General features: G+C 39.7%; 1 protein-coding gene across 1 annotated transcript in view; it reads right to left on the reverse strand.

The window, feature by feature from the left end:
• Nucleotides 1-22,167, reverse strand: part of RAD51B (RAD51 paralog B) — a 347,210-nt gene that overhangs the window by 182,714 nt on the left and 142,329 nt on the right. The window contains exon 7 of the mRNA XM_088536559.1: nucleotides 21,371-21,467. Within this exon, the coding sequence (XP_088392685.1) occupies nucleotides 21,371-21,467 (97 nt within the window). The remainder of the gene's footprint in view (nucleotides 1-21,370; nucleotides 21,468-22,167) is intronic.

Raw genomic sequence — 22,167 nt, forward strand, 5'->3', positions numbered from 1 at the left:
TGGATATGCCAATGGCAAAGCAAGGGATACAATTTCAAAGCCACCTATTTCTTTCCAATTCACAGTATATATTCCTTTCTGCTGACTTTTCTGTCCTTCATGCATATTTCAGTAGTTACTTTCTATCTTTTTATGAATTTTATGGGCTTCATCTCATTTTTCCCCTCGCACAACAACTTTGGCTAGGATGCCCAAACTACAGTCATTATGGGTTAATCACAAGCAGCACCACAGCCAGCATCTGGCTGTTGGCATTGAAAATCATCCTTTAAGTTTTCAGAAGGCAGACACGTTTTGTTTTATGATTTTAACTACTTTATTATCTAATCTGAAAATCTTAACTGTGAGGAAAAAAAGAAGAAGATACTATAAATGTATAACCATCCCAGTATGAAGTTTTTACTTTTTTCCTTTCCCAGGATTAATGTAAACTCAAGCCTGATTTTTATTTGACAAGATGCCAAGCACAGCCAGCAAGATAAGTGTTTTACAGAAAGAAATTTGATGCTCCTGTTAGAAAAACCTGCATTTATAAATTCTAATATTTTAGTACTGCCTGACTTCCTGATATGCTGAAAAATATATCTAGACATTATTTTGCAACAATTACTATTTAAAGGTTTGGCTTCATCCATTCTCAAAGAAGCACAAACTCTCAGCAATATTACACAATACATTGACATTTATTTCAAATTTGAAGTTTAGTTCTCTAAAGCTTAGTCACTTCTGGGGTTTTTGGTTTGTTTGTCTGTTTTTAGCACAGAAGGTATTTTTCAACATCGCTAACATTCCGTGTCGAATCAGGGCCCGAAGAGAACTGACAAATTACCCAGCTGAAGATGATACCATGCAGATTGTAAAGAGGTGCATTGAGCTTTTCATACTAGCATAGAAAAAAATGTCTGTGCTATTCAGGAAAACAATGTCAGATCTTGTGTTTAAACAGAAACAACCATAAATCCTGAAGAGAATGGGGATGCAAGTATACAAGCAAACTTTTGTATATAAATATTAAGACAGTGTAAACTGGTAGAGGGGCTATCGTTAGCAACATTTACAGACCAACAAACCAAAGCAACGGTCTGTATGCATGAAAGATTAATTCTGCTATAACCGTGACTTTTTATATATTATGCATTTTTATGCATGCTGCTCTAAAAGCTGTGCACTGGTATTACATCATCTTTGTTACTGATCCTGATAGCACAACTCATAAATTTCAATCATATTAGAAAATTTCTTTCGGGGCCTTATTTCGATCGGTCTTTCCTCTATCATCATTCCTCTTTTACCAGGCCTCACGCACTAAAGAGGATCATCCCTCATTCTCATAGTCATCAGCAAATGCAAGTGACTCCTTCGGGAAGAGCCACCTATTGAAAATGATTTACCCCTTCTCACTGGGGCTCACTGTGTTGTGTTTTGGAAGAATGTTGCCATTTAGACCATTTTATTAATGGGGAGTCTTACCATCATGTTCAATGATTCATATTCTACAAATACTGAAAAGTTTACAACAATCCGTAAGTACTCGCTTTTCAGAAATATCATCATGAAAGGTAGGTCAGAACAGGGGAAACAGGATGCAGATGAAGTAGATAGCTACTTCAAATAAAATAAAATACTAAAGATAATAAAAAAAAAACAGAACAATTTTAAAGGAAAGAAAATTGTACCATTTTTCATTCAGGTGTGTGGGGGAGCACTTTAACTGCCTTCCTGTGAGAGTTAGTTAGAGGTACTTCAGAAAGTATTATAGGTGATGGCTTGTGTGAAGATTTGCTCTGTAGTAGTCTCACACAGAAAGCATAGAGCAAAGGAACAAAATTCATTCAACAAAGATTTAACTGTTATCATCGTATTAAAAGAAAGTTCATAATTCAACGCTAGCATTGCAAATACTGCAACAGACAAGACATGAACTGGCCTCAATGTTTAACTGAAGAATATGCAACCAATTGGGAACTCTCAAAATTTCCACACTGCTAATGTTTACATGTCCCAAATTCTTGTACTCTTATTCTGTTGTGACTAGGATTAATGCCTTCAGCTTCAAATCCTACCCTAAACAAACACCCTAAAATTACAGGTATTCACCTTTTTGCTCTAAAGACTAGCATTATTTTAAAACAAAAATATTCAAAAACAGTTATCCCAAGTCTAGTCTGTGATTTCTCAAAAATAAGTATTTCACTAGTAGATGAAAAAGGATCTGAAAATCAAAACAACTCCAGAAAAAATAAAAGAGGGAACGATCATACAGTCATCTGAGCTGCCCTGATACACCAATTTTAAAAGGCTTTTGTGGTTATCAATAAATCCAGCTAGACATATACACATACACAGACACATACATCTTTTATTATACACTGAATCCTCCCTCGTTTATGTATAAGAGATATGTGGAATATGGAAGTTCCAGCTGTTTCAGATATTCCTCTCCAGGAGAGCAAGTCTTTTGAAAGGAAACTGTGGGTTACAATTTGATACTCTCTGTCTTTTGAAGGAACCTGACTCAGGCAAGTACGGAAATGAAATTCAAAACACTCATTCCTAGACCAGCCAAAGCAACCAAGTAAAACAGCTAAGTTTACAAATGCTAGTGGGGAGGTTGCTTTAATTTTCTAGACAATTTCCGTAATTTTTTTTCACTAATCATTCAGGAGCAGACAGAAATTTGCCACAGTGGACACGCAGTTGTTCACTTCCTTTTTAATTTCTTGTTGATGATGAAACTACTACCTGGAGTTACTCTTCTGTTTGAAGGAACGCATCTAGCACGACCAAAATGCAGAGGGAAAAAAGAGGAAACCCTGAATCATGGAATGTCCTGGCAGGTGTTTTCTGAACTTGTATCAGAAAAAACGATTGCAAAGGATTTTGTATCTGAATCTGCCACCTGGGCAGATTCACCCACTAACAACAGCAAAGCAAGTCCTTCCCTCAGACATAGTCTGAAGGGAGCAGATCAAGTGGAAGGAAGAACTAGTTGTTTTCCAACTGTTATCAGAAGGTTGCTGTATCAAGAGAGAGTTTCTATTTCTTTTTAATATCAACTCAACCTTTGGCCATAATAAATGTCTGCCTGGTCCAAATTTGTCCACTGAAAATCACACATTTATCTGCTGGAATATCATCTGGCAAAGGATCAGTAAAGACAGGTGTGGAGGAAGCATCCTAAGAAGGGCCACAAGAGCTAAATACTATCATCACCCTTATTTCTCTAGATCCAGGATTCTGGTTCTCAATGTCTAAGGTGCAAAAAAAAAGTGATTTAATTTGTTTTTACAATAAAATGTTCTCCCTTCTGTTCTCCAAAGTACCACCATTGCACTCTCCTGCTAATGTAATATTTCACTGCTGAAACAAATTTCCTTGCTCATTGCTCACACCACCCCCTTGCAATTCAGCATCTTTCACTACTGAATCCAGCGCAAGCTCCTTCACGCCAAGTTTCAAATTCTGCATAACTTTGCTTTTTCCATTAATCCACCTTTTCCTTGCATCCCACCTCAGCACATGACTGCTAGTATAATCTGCTCATCCGACAGCCAATCATACAATGTATCTTGAGACTTCTTCCACCTCCTAACACGTGGCACAGGCTCCCTTATCTCTCCCAAGTGTCTATTTCTGTTGGTCTCTAAATAGACTCTCTCTCCGACAGCACAACAAAAGACCACAAAGATGAGGCGGGAGAGCAGTAAGCCAAAAGAGAAGAGAGATCTATCATCCTTTAAGTTGGAGCTCAGTCAAAGGGAAGTTTAAACCACGACTCAACCATGAGCTCTTCTTTGGAGAGACAGTTATTTCTAGAGGAAATGAGTTGCACAAGTGAGTTTTGACAGATGACAGAAATTCCAAAAATGAAATGCCAACTTATGGGGAGGCACAAGCGACAGCCACTGTTTTCAGAGTCTCTTGCCCTGTATTCAGAGGTAGCAAGATGGTGCCATTTGCAGGACAGACAACTGCTTCTTTCTGAAGGACCCCAGGAAAGGTTATTTTCTCCTTTTACTTGGTTTTTCATTTTCCAGTTTCAGTTTTCCTTACTGCAAAACTGTCACAGCTTCATAGTACATACAGCAAGAATTTACTGTGAGCATCTGCCCTGGCCTCTAGCAAACTTTAGCTACAGCTTTTACTCCTGTCTTGTCTCTGGCACCCAAAGAATTTGGGTTACAGATTGTTTCTATACAAATACTTTGAGTGGTCTTAAACATTTCAAGCAATCACCCATACTGCTAAGAAACTACATCTCTTGAGGCTGATTCTTAACACTTCTTCTGCAACTCACTGAACATTCTTATACCTTTCCCTGCACAACTGAAAAGGACTGACTTGCCATGTACCAATTCCTGTATGTTTTCATATTCTCAGCAAATTGAATACATTGAACTCCTAAAGCCTCACACTGAGATGCCTTTCTACAGCACACATCATTTCTTGTGGACCTCTTCTGAACTCTTATTCCCCGTATTTTCATATATTTGTCTGATAAATCTGAGGATCCAATGAACACAAATTCCAACAGAAGCTAACCAGTCTTGGGTACAATAATCAACAGCATTCCTTATTTCCATTTGGCAATCCGCTGCTAAATCATATCCAGTCACATTAAGAGGCTCTCCACCAGAGCTGATTAGCAATGACAGCTTCTGCTGAGGAAGTTCCAACTGCCTTCCCACTACAGAACAATCTCCGAATCGCTGTTTAAGACACTGTCTTACACGTTGTACGCACAAGCTTGCATTCCTGCTTCTCACTTACGTTGCCTTTATTTGGCTGTCGTAGGGCTGCACAGAAGTATGGCAATCTTTAAAAGGGAGCTAAAAAACAGACCGGGAGATAAATGGAATAGCCTCTTAAGCCATGAATATGTCCCATAAAAATTGTGTGCAAGTATGCTGCCGAGTCAAGCAGAAGGAAGCCTTCACTACCACTGTCCATATTGGGAATTGCCTGGGAAACCATCACATAAACAGAGTTGATCTGGCACCATTCAGTGGCATTAAATTCACAAATGAAAATGAATCTTCAAAAAAAACCAAAAGGTACTAAATGCTGTTCACATTTAGAAGGTACCCTTTCATTCTAACATCCTATCTTTCTTCTATCTGATTGGCAGACTCCTAAAAATTATTTTTTAAATACTTAAAATAATTCTAATACTTCAGGCAATATACACACCATTTCATAAGCCTTTTTTTTAAAAAAAATAAAAGCATTTGCAGTCATTTTCAGTATAGATTTGGATTAGTTTTTGTGGGGGAAAGGAGCATATTTTGGAAACTAAACCACAGTCTTGGGAAGTGTAACGCAATTTAAAGTCTTACTACATACACCTATGAGCCATCAGTCATCTGTCCGCAAAAGCCAAAAGCCAAATGTAACTAAAAGTAAGTAACAAAAAAGCTTAGTATAAACCCCCACACAAACATATATTTCATGCAGGGTCTTAAGTCTAGAACCACAGCAAACCTGCAAATTCCTGCAAAGGCAGAGAGAAAATTAGACCTATCTGCCATTTTTAGGCTGCTACTTTTCAGGCATGTTTTGTGCACATGCATTAAAAGATGAGAAAAAAAAAAAAACAAGTCTTTAGACTGACATTACTTAAGAGTCTGACTCAGTCTTTGGCTCATAAAACATGCAATAAGATACAGAATTCTCACTGCTGGATCTCTAGTTGGACTCTGGTCCAAGTCAAGAGACTGGTTCTTGGAGAAAGCATGTTTCACCTTTAGGTCATTGCTTTGGATCCAGTACAGGCCGGTAGTAGCCAAATTGTCACTCCCATCAGACAGTTGTTTAATGTCCGACGCAAAACAGATTTGCCAACTCAGCGCAGTATGTAAGAGGTATTTACAAGTTTACATCACTAATGACCTTCACAACAGCTTTAGGAATTCAGTAAAAGACTAAATGGCAGCCTGAAGGTACATTCCAGTTGGTTTTGGAAGTGGAATCTCCAAAACAAATGATAAGCCAGTAGAGCAGCTTGTGCTACTACCACTTGTGTTGGATGGTCCATGAACAAGAGCAAAAAGACTACAGTTTGCATAGCTCGCAGCTTGGCACCTTACAGTAATGCTAAAATCTATGAAGCACTGCCTTTATTTTTTTAAACAAATATTTTCTTAACTCCAGATGCAAGTAGGAGGCATACTTGTTTGTGCCAATACTTTGAAACCATCAAATACTTTTCATCTAGCCTATATTAGGTGTTAGCAAAATGCTAATGTTGACCATGAGGTGGAATTTAAAACACTTTTATTGATATACACCTTGATTACATCTGGTTAGTTACAGTAAAATCGTAATTGACATCACACCCAGTTACTTTTGCAAGAAATGTCAACATTTGAGGGCTATGACTTCCTGGTAGTTTAATGTTATCCTGGGATTAATATGAGAGGAGAAAACTGGGCTGTGAGTTATGAAGGGATGAATACTGCAAGACATCTGGCAGTCTGGTGCTCCTATTAGGCCAAAACTTTGGGAAGTCTTAGAACTGTATGTGTGCCATTAATTGCCAACTGAGGCATACCAATATAAGTATTTTTTCTATTAAAAAGCAATTGCTCATTTCAAGAGGAACAGTGTTATTAGTATCTATGGAGTTTGAATTTTGGGAAAAAGCTGAGCTTCAAGTCTGTTCACAACAATCTCATAGCAGCCAGAAGGCTCCAGAAGAAAAATATTATTCTCCTTCAGCCTTCAAATAAGATTGTTCCTTCTTAAAATGTATCAAGCATTTACTAATCTGAGTTGACAGAAAAGATAATCTTCCCCAAACCATCTGTACATTTAACAGCAATAAGGAAGGTGAAGTTATAATTAAGGAATTGCAGATTAAGAGAATAAAATCTGTCTTTCATAACAGCCCACTGTTAATATAAAACATTTGTATGAGAGATTCATCAAAATGTACAACCTCGTGTGTAGGTTAACAGCTAGGTGTAATAAATGTGTGCATAACACAGAACAAAATACCTAGAAAAAGATGGTAAGAAAGGACAAAATACAGAAAAAGGAAGTAGTATCAGAGGATAAATTCAAGCTGAGAGTGATGTCAGGAGGTCTCTAATTCAACCTTCTGCTGAAAGCAGGGACAACTAGGGTCAAACCAGTTGCTTAAGGTTCTAGTCAGACTTTGAACACTTCCCAAGGAGGAGACTGCACAACCTATCTGGGAAATCTGTGGTTGCCCTGATGGAGAAGAAAAAAACAGGAAGATGGACAAATGCAGAAGTAAATGCAGAAGAACTTGAAAGTGATATAACGGTTGTCCCAGAACAAAGAGGAAAAGAATGTAAAGTTCTCCTCAAAAGAATAAGAGTGGTACAGGAAAGCATTCTTCAGTTCATCAATTTTATCAAGTAGCCTACAGTGAAGGGTCTGATTTTTAAAGGCCTTATTTTGTAAAAGAAAATACAATCCAAAACTGAAACAAACCATAAAGCTTATGCTTTCAAGCCATCTCAAGGCTCCAGAACCTGAAGAAACCAAAATCATCAGTTTCTTTCAAACACACGGTCTGGGTCCAGAGCAGCTGAGCAGTGTTTAATATCTCTCTGCTCAAATTTTGAGGATAAACAGTGAACCACACTACTTTGTATAATGATCAGCTCTGTAGTTCCATCAAACAGGAAGCCGACTGAGAGTCCTCCAAGTAAACATCTGATACAACTGTTTTACTTCTTTCTTTTGCAAGGACTTTGGAGATGGCAGATAGCAGGAAAGCACGGCATAGGCAGTTTCAGCAATCAATAGGCCTAGTGACCAATGTATTAAAGATTCAGATAAACATTTTAAGCTTTGTTTGCTGGATTTGTTCTGGTATAACCATTTGGATTCCCAAATCTGCCACTGTAAGACACCTCTAAGAATATAATCGGAAATAGAGCAGAGGAAGAATGTTGCATTAATGTTTACTTTGTTCCCATTAGACGGTCAAGTGACTCAAAAAAAGACAAACATGCTAGATGACCATGGCTATCATCGTTTGGTTTATTAGCTGAACAGTAACTAGAAGCTCAAGCCTGTATAAAAGCTAAGAAAGGAAAGGTAAATGCCCCAGGCCTGAGGAGTTCCTAGGGAACACAACAGATCAGGGCACTACAGGACTCCAGAAAACTAAGAGGTAAAAGGATTTCTCCTTTGGGACCTGCTGTCTCTTTTTACTGACTTGTGTTAGCATCTCTAGGCCTTGTATTTGCATCATTTACATCGGAATGTCAACAAATGCACAGTTGCCTCAGTAAATCAATCAGTATGAAATTGTGACCTTGAAGACTGGAAAGGCAACAGGAGCAGCAAAGGAGGCAAACAAGTGGCTTTCTTCTGAATTTAACCACCTACAACAGCAATGAGGGAACCATCTAAATCCTTTGAGCGCCATTGTGCTCATTCCACAACAGGCAGCAATCAGGAGGAGCATTAAAAAGACAGAAGGTACAGATTTAAAGTTTAAGACAAAGAAGAGTATCAAAGCAGCAAGCTCTTTTTAGCATTCAAAATAAGCAGCCGGGTGATCACGGTGATCACAGGAAGCCAACCCTGTGGGCAAGAACAGAGAAAGCCCCACAGAGTGACGCAATCTTTTCCAACAAAGTGTAAATAGGACATGCGATCTTATCAGTAGTCAGGACCACAACATTATGAAGGTGCCAAAGAAGGAAACCACACAGCAAAGTGGAAGCAACAAATTCAGTTTAAAAAAGTTTGCAGGTTCAAGCCAACTTTATCATAACTAGAAAGAGCTATTAAGTTTGAAGCAGTAACACATTAATAGCAATTAAATTGCTGAAGTTTGGTGATTACTTACCACAGGCAGGCAATTGCTAATCAAAAAATAGAATATTGTTCCCTACTACCACAGGTAGCCATATAAACTACAAGACAAGCACCACAATTTCATGCAGAGCTAAAAAGTAGAGCTGGCTGGAAAACAACTTTATTTTCATTGTGGTTCTTCAAGGTTGCAGCAAAAGCATGACCTTGCGTGGGAGGGATGCTTTTGGGTGGGAGGGAAGAAAGGGAGAGAAAAAGAAACATTCAGAAAATAATCCTGAAGTTATTTTTCCTGGATTGTCTTTCCAATCAAGTGCCTCAGCCCAGTTTCCTCTCTCATCTTGAAGATATTTATTTTATCAGACCAAACACATCTCTACAAAACATGTCACTTTTGATGAAAAACTTATTTTCTTTGAAACTGCAATTAAAAAAATCCAGCCCAAGCAAGGAGGAAATATTTTATCATGTTAAAGTCTGCTGAAAATCAAGAGCTGTATAGCTGTCAGTTGCATGTGTGTATTTGTTTAAAATTCATCTGATTTCATACTCTGCAACATCAAAATATAGGTGAATTTCTGCCACCTCAGATATGATACAAAGCAACAACAACAAAATCCTAGGCTGAAGTTGTAGCAGTCTCACAGTTGTTCTAAAAGTCGCATGGGCTGCCCTGCTGTTTGCCATTGGCCTTGCTCAAGATGACTATTCACCCCCCAGACCCAAATACCTCTTTTAACATTTAGGAAAGACATCCCCAAGATAGGCCAGTGGGATAGGCCACAATTAGCTTATCAAAGTAAGCTTTCTAACCCCTTTATGCTGACAGAATGGCAAAGAAGTAATAGTTCCTCCTCTCACCCATAGGATTTTCCCATCTAGACAGAAGACATCTCCTTATAAATAGCAGACAGGATCGTAAATTGTAGCATCATTAGCCTGCGCTGACATCTCTGCCTTTGGGACCCAACTGCTGCTGGAGCCCTCTGGATCCAGCTACCTCATTTCATGCCAGCACACAGGTCCGTAACACCAGTTGTCACAGTTGTGACTAACAAGAGGATGCACCCTCAGGAAAGCGAGAGCTGGGCGGCTGTTGACCTTGAGCCGAGACAGCAATCTCCAGAAATATACAGTGCAACCTCCAGAAATATACGGCACTTGCAACACTGGCCTCATGCTGTTTGCAGTTGCCTCATGCTAACCCAGAGGAAAAGGACTTGAGCAAAGACAGAGCTAGTTTGTTATCTCAGTTGAACAGTCAATAAAGCAAACTAGGGACTCTGAAGATCATGAGGTCCTGAATCCACTGAGACCTCTTCCTCCTGAGATTCAGATCAGGCCACTGAAGGGCCCTGCATAGTTTGAAAGCACTGACTTTTATCCTAAATTTCCCCTTGTTTTCATTCTCACTGATCTCTAACAGGAGCAGGTTTACTGACTTCTAATTTAGATCAAAAATTTTGCAGACCTGTCTTTTTAGTCATTTATCTTTCAACAGGTAGCAGTTTTCTAACAGCAAATTAAAAATGTTAATTAACTCTTAAACATGACAGCCACTGTTTCAGCTCATAAAACAAAACATCTACCTTATCAGTTTAAAGTTTAGAAGCCAGAGGGAACAGAGAGATAAAAGGAAACTGGGTGGGCTTTCTGAAAGATCATTCAGCAATAGATGTTGAGGATTGGGCCCGAAAATTCAATACTCAGGGCACGTGTTCACTGCAGCTGAGAGATGTGACTATAGGCCAAGGGCAGGCACAATGTCATATTTAATAACATAAGCAATAGTAAAGCGAAAGACACGGCAGCTTAGGATTCATCTCGTCATTTCACCTCTTCAAGCACTACCTGAGCTTGGTAGCTGCAAGCTCCCAGGCAGGCAGTGCATGTTTCAGCTTACTGCGAATCCTTCCTTCCCATCTCTCAAAGTGGTCTGCAGTGCCTTACTTATCGTACACACCACTGCCCTTGGAAAAGTGTTTCACGTTTGTTTAATAAGCAAGCCTGCATGAGCGAGTATGTGGCACAACAGGAAGGATCAGCAGCCCAAGGCAGTTGGTGGGAACACCCCCCTGTGCTGCACTGTACGTGCGCGTGCTGTTCTGCTTCAGAGCAGAATCGGTCTGGTTCCCTGGCAATAACATCCCCACCACGACTAGAGCTGAGAGGAGCTTCTGTTTACCTTCATATAAAAGACTGCTAGTGGTACACACTGAAAACACTCTATATAATGCAATGAACAAGCAATCTGTAAGTGAAGACAACTGAGGATTTTCTCCAAAACCACATTACTGATCTGAATGAAAACACTAACGTAGACTCAGTCTAAAGGATAACTTAGTTACTGAACAAGTCTAACTGGAGAGATCTTGTAGAGCATGGAAACTTACCTATCTCTATTCCCCCTGTACTTGAGAAAACAGCAAGCTCCTTTATATATGTTCCCAGTATATACTTCCAGAGTATCCTACAGACAGAACCTTCAACCATTTAAAATATAATTCTGAATTCATAGTGATTATCAAGAACTTTAATCAAGAACCACCCTGCAGCATTTGCAGTTCTTCAGACCCAGCTCACAAAATCAATCTGCTAAGCAAAACCAGTAACCAAAAGATCTGGTAAAAAGTTGGAAACCTAGTATGTAAAAAAGAAATTAAAAGATAATTAACAAAGCAAAAAAATTGAAATCAAATATTATTTTAACAGGAACACAAGAATTTATTTTGCATTCACAACATTAAATTTATTATTTTTTTCTTCAAAGCTACAGGGGCTTGGCTGTGGAAGCTTGAAATTGTTGTTCCATAACCTTTTGCTTTTAAATTAAACAAATGATCTCAGCTTTTGGAGCACTTTTTGACTCCAGGGAAACTATGCCATTAGGAGAGCGCCAGAAAAAAATTTAATTGATGCATGTCCCAAGAACTGCTCCAAAAAGGGCAGACATACTACATATAGATTTCAGGGAAATTACTAAAAGGCCACAAAGCTGCAACAGAATGTGATATGCGAAATACGGCATGCAAAAGACATAGTATCAAAAGGATAAATTGAGTTTGAGAGATGTTAACCTGATTACCTGAGAGATGCTATGATTGGGATATGGCTCTATTGTGCACATTATCCAACCTGGATAGATGCCGGTGACTCTGTGCTCCATTTTATGACATATAAAAGATTAAAAAAAAATCACTCAGGAGGAGTGAGTGCAGTAACCACCCTATAAGACTTTCGGATCATTTCCTTGGGCAGCATGAGGGATTACACCCACCAAAACTTGTTTCCTTTTTTTCCTGAAAAATACAAATCCAGCAACGTCTCTAAGCAAAGGACTCTAATAAAGGGCTCTTAAAATCACATTTGTTTGCAAGTTAATTTTAATGCATTTTATCCAAACAATAAGTAATTGTCACTTTTTTTCTGCGCTATATCTCCTTCCTGCCTTTATTGACATTTTCCAGGATGCATTCACAAAAAAAAAAAAAAAAAAAAAAAAAAAAAAAGTAAAATGAATGATCCTCTTCAGTTAGGCTCCTCCCGTTGCCAGATTTGCACCGTGATGCTACAGTCCTACGTTCACCAGTCATGACTGTAAACTACGAACTCACTGGCCTTAGACTATCAAGTTAGCCATTAAAATATGTTATTATTTGATATTTAAATATCTTGCTAGTAGCAAGCACTTTTCAAAAACAGATTTTGAAAACTGCTTCTGTTTTGGATATTTTGATTTCCAAATTCAATTTAACATTGCTGTAAGACAAAGCACAAAAAACATGTTTAATTATGACATTACAACGTTGCATTTTACATGATAAAGGCCACTTGCACGGTTCTATCTGGCTTCAAAGACTATAGTTTCACCGACTGCAGCAACAGCCACGATGCCCCTTTGTATTTACTTCTCCATCAGCACTGCATATCTGTTAACGTCGTGTTCACATCTATATGTACAGAATTACAACTTTATAAAACTGAGGAACAGATCTAGCCCACCTCCACAAACACTGCCCTATATGATTCTAACTGCTTCAAACAGAACTTTCAATCGCTCGAGCAGAGCAAGCCATGGTCCTCCATCCCTGAATGGAGGCAAGGAGCGTTCAGGGCGAGCGGTTTTGGGAAGGGGGGCTTAGGAGAGGCCGCGAAGCAGAGGGCAGAGGTGCCGGTGGCAGCGGGGGTGCCCTCAGCACGGTGGCGGCGCCGCACGGGCACCGCGTCGATGGCAGCCAACGGGCGGCGTGGACAGACAAAGAGGCGACTCCGTGAAGAAAGGCTGAAGCAGCGTGGGAGGACCATGACCTTTTGCTCCCCGAGATGTCCCTGATGCACCAAAGCGACATGTCAGATCTAATAGGCTCCACTTTCCAAGCAGTGGCGGCAGGGGCCTACAAATTACCCTAGGATATAAAGGCATTTGTTGTGGTGGCGCTGGCCGGGATGGGGCAGATCAGCACTTCCCGCGCAGGGCTATCTGACAGGCTAACCCGGCGGCCCCCAAGCCCGGGGTCACAACCTCGGGCAGGGTCGCGGGCCCGACAGGGGCTCGATTGTTTGTGCTGGTGTTCGGGATGCCGCGCTCGGCTGCGGAGTGTCCACCAGCGGAAACAGGCACCAGCAGGAACGATTTGGGAACAGCTGGCTGGAGATTTCACGCTCTGGAACTTCTTCGTGCTGTTGGGCTTACATGAGCTCATACTATTCCATTACATACCCGCGCGTGAGGCTGCAACAACAGCTCCCCTGCCAGGTATCAAAACAGCTCAGATTACTCCCAGGGAATCATGGCTGCTTAGTGTCTGCTTGGGGCTTTTTCCTAACAAAGTTCTGCAATATTAATAGTGGGATAGCCATACTTGAGGCTCTTCTATCCTTCCTTTGAAGAGATGATGCTTACCTGCTTAAGTACCAGCTCTTGCAGGAGTCTTTTGTAGACTACAGCTTGCCTGTGAGACTAGTGCTGCAGTAGGAAATTTGAGGAGAGGAGAAATTAGTACAAACAAGACCTTCCTCTAGGGAAGCTCTGGGCATTTCTCCTTTCCTTCACCCACCTTTCTGTAGAGCATTATGACCACTCATGTTGTCCTTCTCTGAGCACTCCTTTATTTATTTATTGTATATTGCTATTTATGAGAAGACAAGCAGAATCCAAACCACATTAATTTCGCCCAGGCAATACAAAATCTGCTCAAACTCAAGCTTGCCTTTTTCACTAACTTAAGATACCATATGCCACACACTGTGTTTTTATTATCATGTTATGTTTGGGTTTGAATCTAACCATTTAGGAGCAGACTGTCAGTGGGAAGAAGTTCATTCACATGCAAGAGCACCCAGCTTCAACCTTCAAAAAAGCTAATGGATTATAAAACTTGCATCATTTAAGACAATAAATCATTATTACAATAATAAAGCAGGATATACACACAAATTAAGCAGAAACACACTATGCTCTTTTTACGATTAAGGGGAGTCATCAATCACAGAGGCTGCCTGAGATTAACAAGGAGCCACTTTTTCAAACATCCTGCCGTAAATCCAGAGGAAATCCAGCTGGAACTGAAACTAAAACTTCTGCATCAGACTCAGAAATCATTCTCCACTCTCTTTTCCGGGCCTCTCCTTCTGTGTAACACCTCCATCTAGGGCCACTCTTAAATGGTTCAAGCTACGAACTGGAGCCCTGGGTTTCACACAATGCTGCAAACCAGAGTTCCTCCATGATGATGTGGTCCCATCCACCTGAATCATTCCAACCCCTCCGAGTCCCACCACAAGAGAGGTCCCCAGCTGGTATTATAAAACTTCACAAGACGTGAGACTGAATGTGGCTGAGTAATGAGGATTTCATTTTATTTTTTTCTCAGCCTCTGTTTGTCCTTGATTTAAGGAAAAGCCAGTATGTTAAGAACAGCATCAAACAGAATTTGCCTGGTTATGGTGCCCAGGGACAAATGCTGTATCTGACCCTTGAATTCATTTTCACAATGTAATCTGAAAGATCAAGTTAGTATAGAGCATATCTAGCAACAACTGGAGTACAGAATAGAGCTGCACCATGTAACTCGAGCCAGATCGTGTCTTGTGTTTCTGATGTAAGCCATTGATCTGCAGGACTACAGTTAAAATGTAGTTAAATCGTTTTTATTCTGCACAGGATGGAGGGTGGGCAGGAAAAGAATTACTGCCATTAAATAACTAGGTCACTTAATGGTACTTTTATGGCATAAACAAAAGGCTAAATTCCAATCTATATTAGAACACAGTTTCTATATTCAGCCACAGTGAAATATGAGTTAGTTTATTTTATTTTAAAACATTTTTAGGGTATGAAGAGATGACCAAATGCAATCTTGTTACAGTGCTCTACAGCTATGCCCATCCACGGAAACACGGCGACTGACCCTTGCACGCTCTCAATTTATCGCAGTACAAAGAAAAAGAGGAATAAATTAGTGTGGGCAGCGGTGATCTATGCAAACCCATTTTATTTTGTACTGGGAAGGGCAACACACGTACTGAGTCTCACACTGTCTCAGCAGAGGTTAAGTTATTTAGCAGCAGGAAGGTGGTAACTCCTGAGCACCCAGCTATGACTGCAAGCATTCCTGTTATCATGCCTGATTATATAGATGAGTGATTCCTAGCACATGTACCTGAAGGGCTTTTGGATTACAAATTGTTGATTAATGATTATAAGTCATGTCACATCTTCAAAAAGAAACCACAACAAAGCACTAAAACTTGGTATTCTATCAACATAGCAGTTAGGAAATGAGGAACGGAGATTCTCTTAAACTGATATACAGAGGCCATAGAGTGCTCCTGCTGACAGTTTTGTACCCTTCCATAGTCTAGATCAAACGATCAAGCATATGTCATTCAGCTTGAAACTACTGTATACATGTACAGTTTCTATAAAACTGCTACACTGAGATCCATCTTTTGATTAAAAAGCCGTTAAAATTTGGCTGAATGTTTTATGTCACTACTTCCCACTTGTTGAAATATAGCATCAAAATTAGTACAGGATGACACGACCTCTATTATCATGAAATCTAACAGCTCCATACACCACCGCAGCCCTGCATCTGGTTGACACAACCACAATATCGTTTTCCCTAATGGTTATATCATCTGCCCCAGGCCCTCTCATGATGGTGCACTTCCTTGCTGCATTCTCATCAGCAACTTAAACATTCAGTTGTAGACTGCACCATTGCTAGGAGCACGGAGTTACACAAGCACGGCCCAAGCACAGCAAGTAATCTTGTTACTTTTAGCAGACTCATTTTTCTCTCCAACATAAATTCAAGAGATTTATCAAGGTCTCTTCTGTTTTCAGCGTCTACTAGTTACCTGCCTTGAAGTGTATGTGCTACATATTATCCTGATTCCTACAGGGTTGAGGAAGATTAGCTTCTTTCCTCACTTTGAAGTGTTATGTGGGCTCTGAATCTTTCCCATGAAGGGGGTGAAGCTGGAGAAATAACTCAGAAAGACAGAGAAGAGACTGAAGAAACAAGAGGCTTCCCACAGCACCTCTCAGATGACTGGCATAGGGGATCACAGCGTGCATGGTGATCATGGAGTCTCAAAGATTGTTGAGACAGCATGTCCAGCAGCACAAAAAAAAAAGACTAGAAAGAAGCTCCTCGAGATGCTCCATACAAGTCACGACAGCTGAAGCTAAGGTAATGAGCTGAGCAACTCTGCCAACTCCTCCTACACAAAAGGCGTATATTCCAGGGGCTCAGCGTGGAGGTATAACCCTCGTGACTCATGGACACACGGAGCTCTGCTACCCCAGCATCAGAGGCCTACTGGGCTTGGACCTGAGTGGTCCATGAGGTGGGAAGTAGCGATTCACACTGCAGAGGAAAATTAGAGGAGTCTCACAGCGATCCCTCATATCATCACAAGAGGCAAGAGCAAAAGATATATTTGAACATTTCACTACCAAGTTAATCTCTAATACAAACATACAACTCCATTACCTTTTCAGGCAACTGCTTGAATTTTCACTCTTCACACATGCACCTCCATTACAGTTCAGTAATTTACTCTTCTGTATGCACAGCTTAGTTGTTGGAACTCATCTCCCAAATAATTTGGCAAAAGCGTTATTTGTACACATTCCCTTTGCCCACAATTAAAATTCACTAGCTCTTAGCAGGTCTCGCAAGGGGACACAGTGCAATGACCTTTTTTATGCTACACCAAATGGAGGAGATGATCCTAGTTTTATAAATAGTCCTACTCGTTTCCATATGATGATGATAAAATAATTTCCATTTACTATTTCCAAATATTTGGGTCACAGAAAATCAGATTCCTGTTAAAAAATAGGATATTATTTTATTAATTGTACCATTTAAAAAACTACTATAATCAAATAACATTAGTGTTCCCCTGATCCTGGACAAACTACCTTTTCTATCACGAAAAACTGTGCAAGCTAGCCAGTAAAAGGTTTCACAGAGCATGCAGCTAAAATACCAAAGGCCTAGAGCCTGTCAAAATGTTATGATTCTTTCTTATACATTTAAATTCTTAACATGCTGGAGTACTTTATCAGGACAAGCATTACTTTGTAGTGACTCTAAAACTGCAAGTAGGAGGTGTTTTAGAAACTTGCTTAATGGCTGTTCTGTTCATAAGTTCACAGTTCCTGCAAAACAGATATATTTAGATCTACATACATTCAGGTATGTATTCTTAGAGAATATTCTTTTTGATTTTTAAGTCATCTGCAGGGCCAACATTAAACATGGGCATATAAATCAATCAATCAAAACAACGAACAATTCCTAATTTTTCAGGGTCCCTGACTGTTTTTATTAATTCCCTTCAGTCGTTTCTCTGAACACAGCACCAGGACTGGGGGAGGAAGAATTTGAGTGGGGAAAGGGAATTATCTACAGAACGACTTTACTCTGGGGCCAACAGCAGGTCAAGACATTATTCTCCCCATAGGAACCTCTTCAAATATAAAACAGTAGTTGTGAAGAACAAACAAATCCTCACATTAAAAACAGGGAAACGGAGACAGGCTGGAAGAGTAAAGTGACTTGATCACAGTCTGACAGAAAACCAAAGTCAAAGCAAAAAATAGATGCCAAGGATCCCAGCTCCAAACATTCCACTTTATTCCATAGACTAAAGCCTCTAGACTAAAAGCAGAAACATTTGATTGTGGGAGACATTAGGGAAGCTTAGTTTTCTTCAGTTTCCACAGCACAAAAGCCTAGTTTGGCTCAGCAGCTTAAAAGACCTTAAGATCACAGCAACAAAGATGAAAAGGTCAGACCAAGCTCATTGCTCACAACATGCATTAAAAATATACAATGCTATGGCAAAGCTTGACAAACACAAATGGCAGAAGATTGAATGCCGCACTCCCCGGAGCTGGCAGAGGTTTACAGACAACATTAAACAAAATAATTCTGACTTCTCCAAACAAATATCTGAAAGTGTTAGCTCAGACTGAAGAAACCTGAGACAATTTCTTTCCTTGTCTCATACTTCGCACATGCTGGGAGGAAGATTCCGGTCTTGTTCATACCATCACGCTCCTGACCTTTTCCCAAGAAAGATTGGGTTTGTCTTTGATGTCCACAAGAGCAAGTTTGAGCTTGCAGCTGGGAGATACATTAATATGATAGATGCTGGTGAACTAAAAGGGATCTCAAGTCGATCATGCTGTCCCAACTCTTTGCATCATAACACAATTTGCTTAATTTTGATTAACATGCAGTTTCCAAGACTAACACTAACGAAACATGTTTCACCTTCCAGCTAACACTCAGCCACGCCACCTTAGAATTCACTTCTAGATCCTTTCCATTAGGCACAACCCAAAGGTGAACTTTGCAAATACAACAAAAATAATAGCTACAACCATCGATAACACTTAAAAACATCAATTAACAATCACACAAAATACTTTTTTGCAGAGGCTTCCACTCTATTTCTACTTTTTGCTTAATCTAAGTAGTTTAAAATTGTTTAATTATTACAGATGGAGGAGTAGGAGAAGTTTTACAGAGAAGTTCTTGTGCAACAAGCATGAGTGCGAAGTGAAACTGTGGCACTTGCATCATGCTTCAATCTGTCCTCTCTGATGACATGGCTTGCAAGAAGGCTATGTAGGAATAGCACAGTCTCTTATAACGATCTCACATCATAGATGGATTTCCTGTACAAATGGCATTTTAAGCTAGCTAATATAGAGGACTAGTTTTATCCAGTCTGCTTTGCATATCTGGTGCAAGAACTGGCTCATTGATATTTATAACTAGAGGAGCTCTCCATCAAGACCCAGTACAAACTCTTGTATAGCTGGTGCAAATCAACAGAGCAGGTAAAAATCGAACTGAGTCCAGTTCCATGTGAGGAAGTGTGTCTGTGAGTTTTAGACTTGCAAAAAACAACAGTCTTAATCAACTCTTTCCGAGGACAGTACTAGCAAGAAGTTAAAGCAAGGACCTCAACCCATAGCAACAGAAACTGTTAATGCTTTATTTGCAGCAAACTATACATTGATATTTTTCTGTCTTGAAGCAAAAATCTGCACAGATCTGGGAATTTAGTGTAACTTTTGTTACAAAAAGCACAAATTAGCAGTTCTTCTATCACTGCATTGGCAGTGGGGTGTCAGTGTTGCTTTTCTGAAGCCTTTTATATTTTCAAAATAAAAGAGAACATGTTTATAGGATGCAAGCTGTTGTGTACTACACTATAATTTTGCAAAATTCAAGCCTGAAACAGCTTGACAATGTCCATTCACCTCGTTCATAAGATGAACTCACTGACACACACCAAATGAACAGCTTCCTTGGTTTCTGGCCTAATCTAACACATAACCTCAGAAATCTCCCTGAAAAGCACAATCAGAAACAAGAATGAAAGCCACCGTAACGTTCTGCTTCTTTCTAATAACACGTCCAGTCTGCGAATATCATTTCTGTCTCTGCCCAAGAAAAGATTAACTTTTTAGCGCACCATTTACAGTGACAAGACTATGATTTCACATATGATTAAAATAACATCTTAGACATATACAAACTAAGAGATCTCAGTTGCTTATAGAACTAATAATGTGTTATGGGTCCTTTCACATTCAGGTCACTGGTTCAAATTCAACTTAAGTTGGTGACGAGTGAAAAGGAAGAGCGAGGTAAGAACCCAGCCATGAATTTGTCTTCTATTCCCGACTCCAGAACATACATAAAAACTCCACGTTTGCAAAATAGGAGTATATATGTTGAGTATCACAATAACACTCGAAGACTGTTTCATGAAGGACTCTTAAAGGCACCCCAAACTGAAAAGATTACTACATTCAGACTGAATACCTAATATGAAATCAATTAGGGGGAATTTTCTCATGAGAGGTCAATAATCCTCATGTAGAAAAACAGTGGCTATATGTCTATTTTTTGATAGCAACATAAACAAGGAAATCAAATGTTGAATGGGCGTGAAAGTCCTCTTTTTGTCAGAGGTGAACAACTTTGCACTGGCAGGGCACCTTGAGGATAATCTTTTATTGGCCAGACACAAAAATGGTATTTGCAGATTGTACATGTTATTAGAAAGAAACAGAACGTTACGGTGGCTTTCATTCTTGTTTCTGATTGTGCTTTTCAGGGAAATTTCTGAGGTTATGTGTTAGATTAGGCAAGAATTTGTTTGTGCTGTTCTTGTTCTGAAGCTAAACAAAGGCATCCATTTTGTACAGGTTTTGTTCTGGCACACGTTACTACTTCAGATCCTTGTGCTTCTTTGGGCCTACACAGGAGTTGAACTCTATATAACAAGTTTCTCTGTATCTACACCTGACTGAGGGTACTCTGTTCTTTGCATTTGGGATAGCTGAAATTACTATATTACAGTGCAAAACTTGATTCAGAATTAACCTTTTTTCTTGGCAATGTTAATCCTCATTTTCCTGCCAAAACATGTAATGGTTGTCTCTAATTCTATACAAAGTTCATTGCTCTGAGACAAGTATAGAAACAGAGAAAGAAGCCTGAAGATGTAATGTAGGGCACAGCATCACACAGCAGCTCCTGTTACATTCACGCAGTATTGAAAGCTTCAGTTTGAGGCACTGTATGTGCCAACTGAGTGGCATACTACAAGGGACAGGAGCGAACGTTTGCTCTGTTTCATTTGTAGCCAGTTTCTTCTCTGTGACCTTACTGATAATTATCAGATCAGGTCGCTTATCTAATAACTCTAGCAGTAGGTCCAGGAGATGGATAAAAAATACGGTCCCAATGTATGTGAATGAATGAACAATGTTGAGGGACATATTACACCACTAAACTTGGCTTGAAAATTCATTCCCAGCCCTTAGCCCTCAGTGCCTTTCATATAATGCACTTCATCTCTCTCTCTATTAATTTTCGAATAAATTGATAAATCGCTTTGTTCTCTATGTTTTATGTTCGGCTTGATAACCCCACTCTTGCAGGCCCCCGTACATCAACAGGAGACCACAAGTTACAATGTGCATTTGTGTCAGAATAGAGTTTCAGCTCTGCCAGAAGGGATCTCTTACCGTCACACAGGGACAAATCATCAGCTGGAGACACCAGGTCTGCCTGGATCGTGAGGCCGTTGTTTAGCCGTGTGGTAATTTGATTTGTCAAGATAACCTGCAAAGAGACAGGGAGAAGGGATGAGGAAATTATTTTTTACAGCTACCAGGAGGTAGGGGGCAGTTCACATGGGGACTGTTACACAGGCAAGCACCCACTCCAACTCCTAGCAAATTATGAACACAGAAAATTCTGAAATACCCACAGTAAATACAAGGAATATTGCAAACAGCACAGAAAAGGGACCTTGTTAGAAAGATGAAATCTAAAGAAATATGCAGTTGCCTACAACAAAACTACCCTTTCAAAGAACTTTTTTCTTAGATGACCGATTTGATGCTCTTTAAAAAGCATCATTTTCTTCACAGCAAGAGAATAATATTTTGGTAATTTCCTCATTACTTCATCAGACAAGGAGCCAATTTTAAGTAAAATGAAAATTTCATACTTTTCCAGGCGCATCGGAAATCTGTTCTAGTTATTTCCATGCAGCTTATATTCTTCTGACCTTTAGCTCCAACAGAGTGCCATGCTGGTATTTCCCCACTGATCTGCAGCACGGCGTATTAAAATTTCATGGCACTATCTGTACACAAGAGGCTTTTTCTGTGTTTTTCAGAATCATGACATTCTGATGAACAACAAGAATGTAGAACCAAAAAGAGCTATGAAAACATGTATGTCTCCTCTGATGGCATGAACTATTAGCAGTCTCCTGCACCTTTGAATATATACTTTTTTTCTTAATAATCAAAAA

Source organism: Tinamus guttatus, unplaced genomic scaffold (genome assembly GCF_059628265.1).
Source record: "Tinamus guttatus ecotype Peru unplaced genomic scaffold, ASM5962826v1 Tinamus_guttatus_pri_ptg000676l, whole genome shotgun sequence".
Taxonomy (NCBI): Eukaryota; Metazoa; Chordata; class Aves; order Tinamiformes; family Tinamidae; genus Tinamus; species Tinamus guttatus.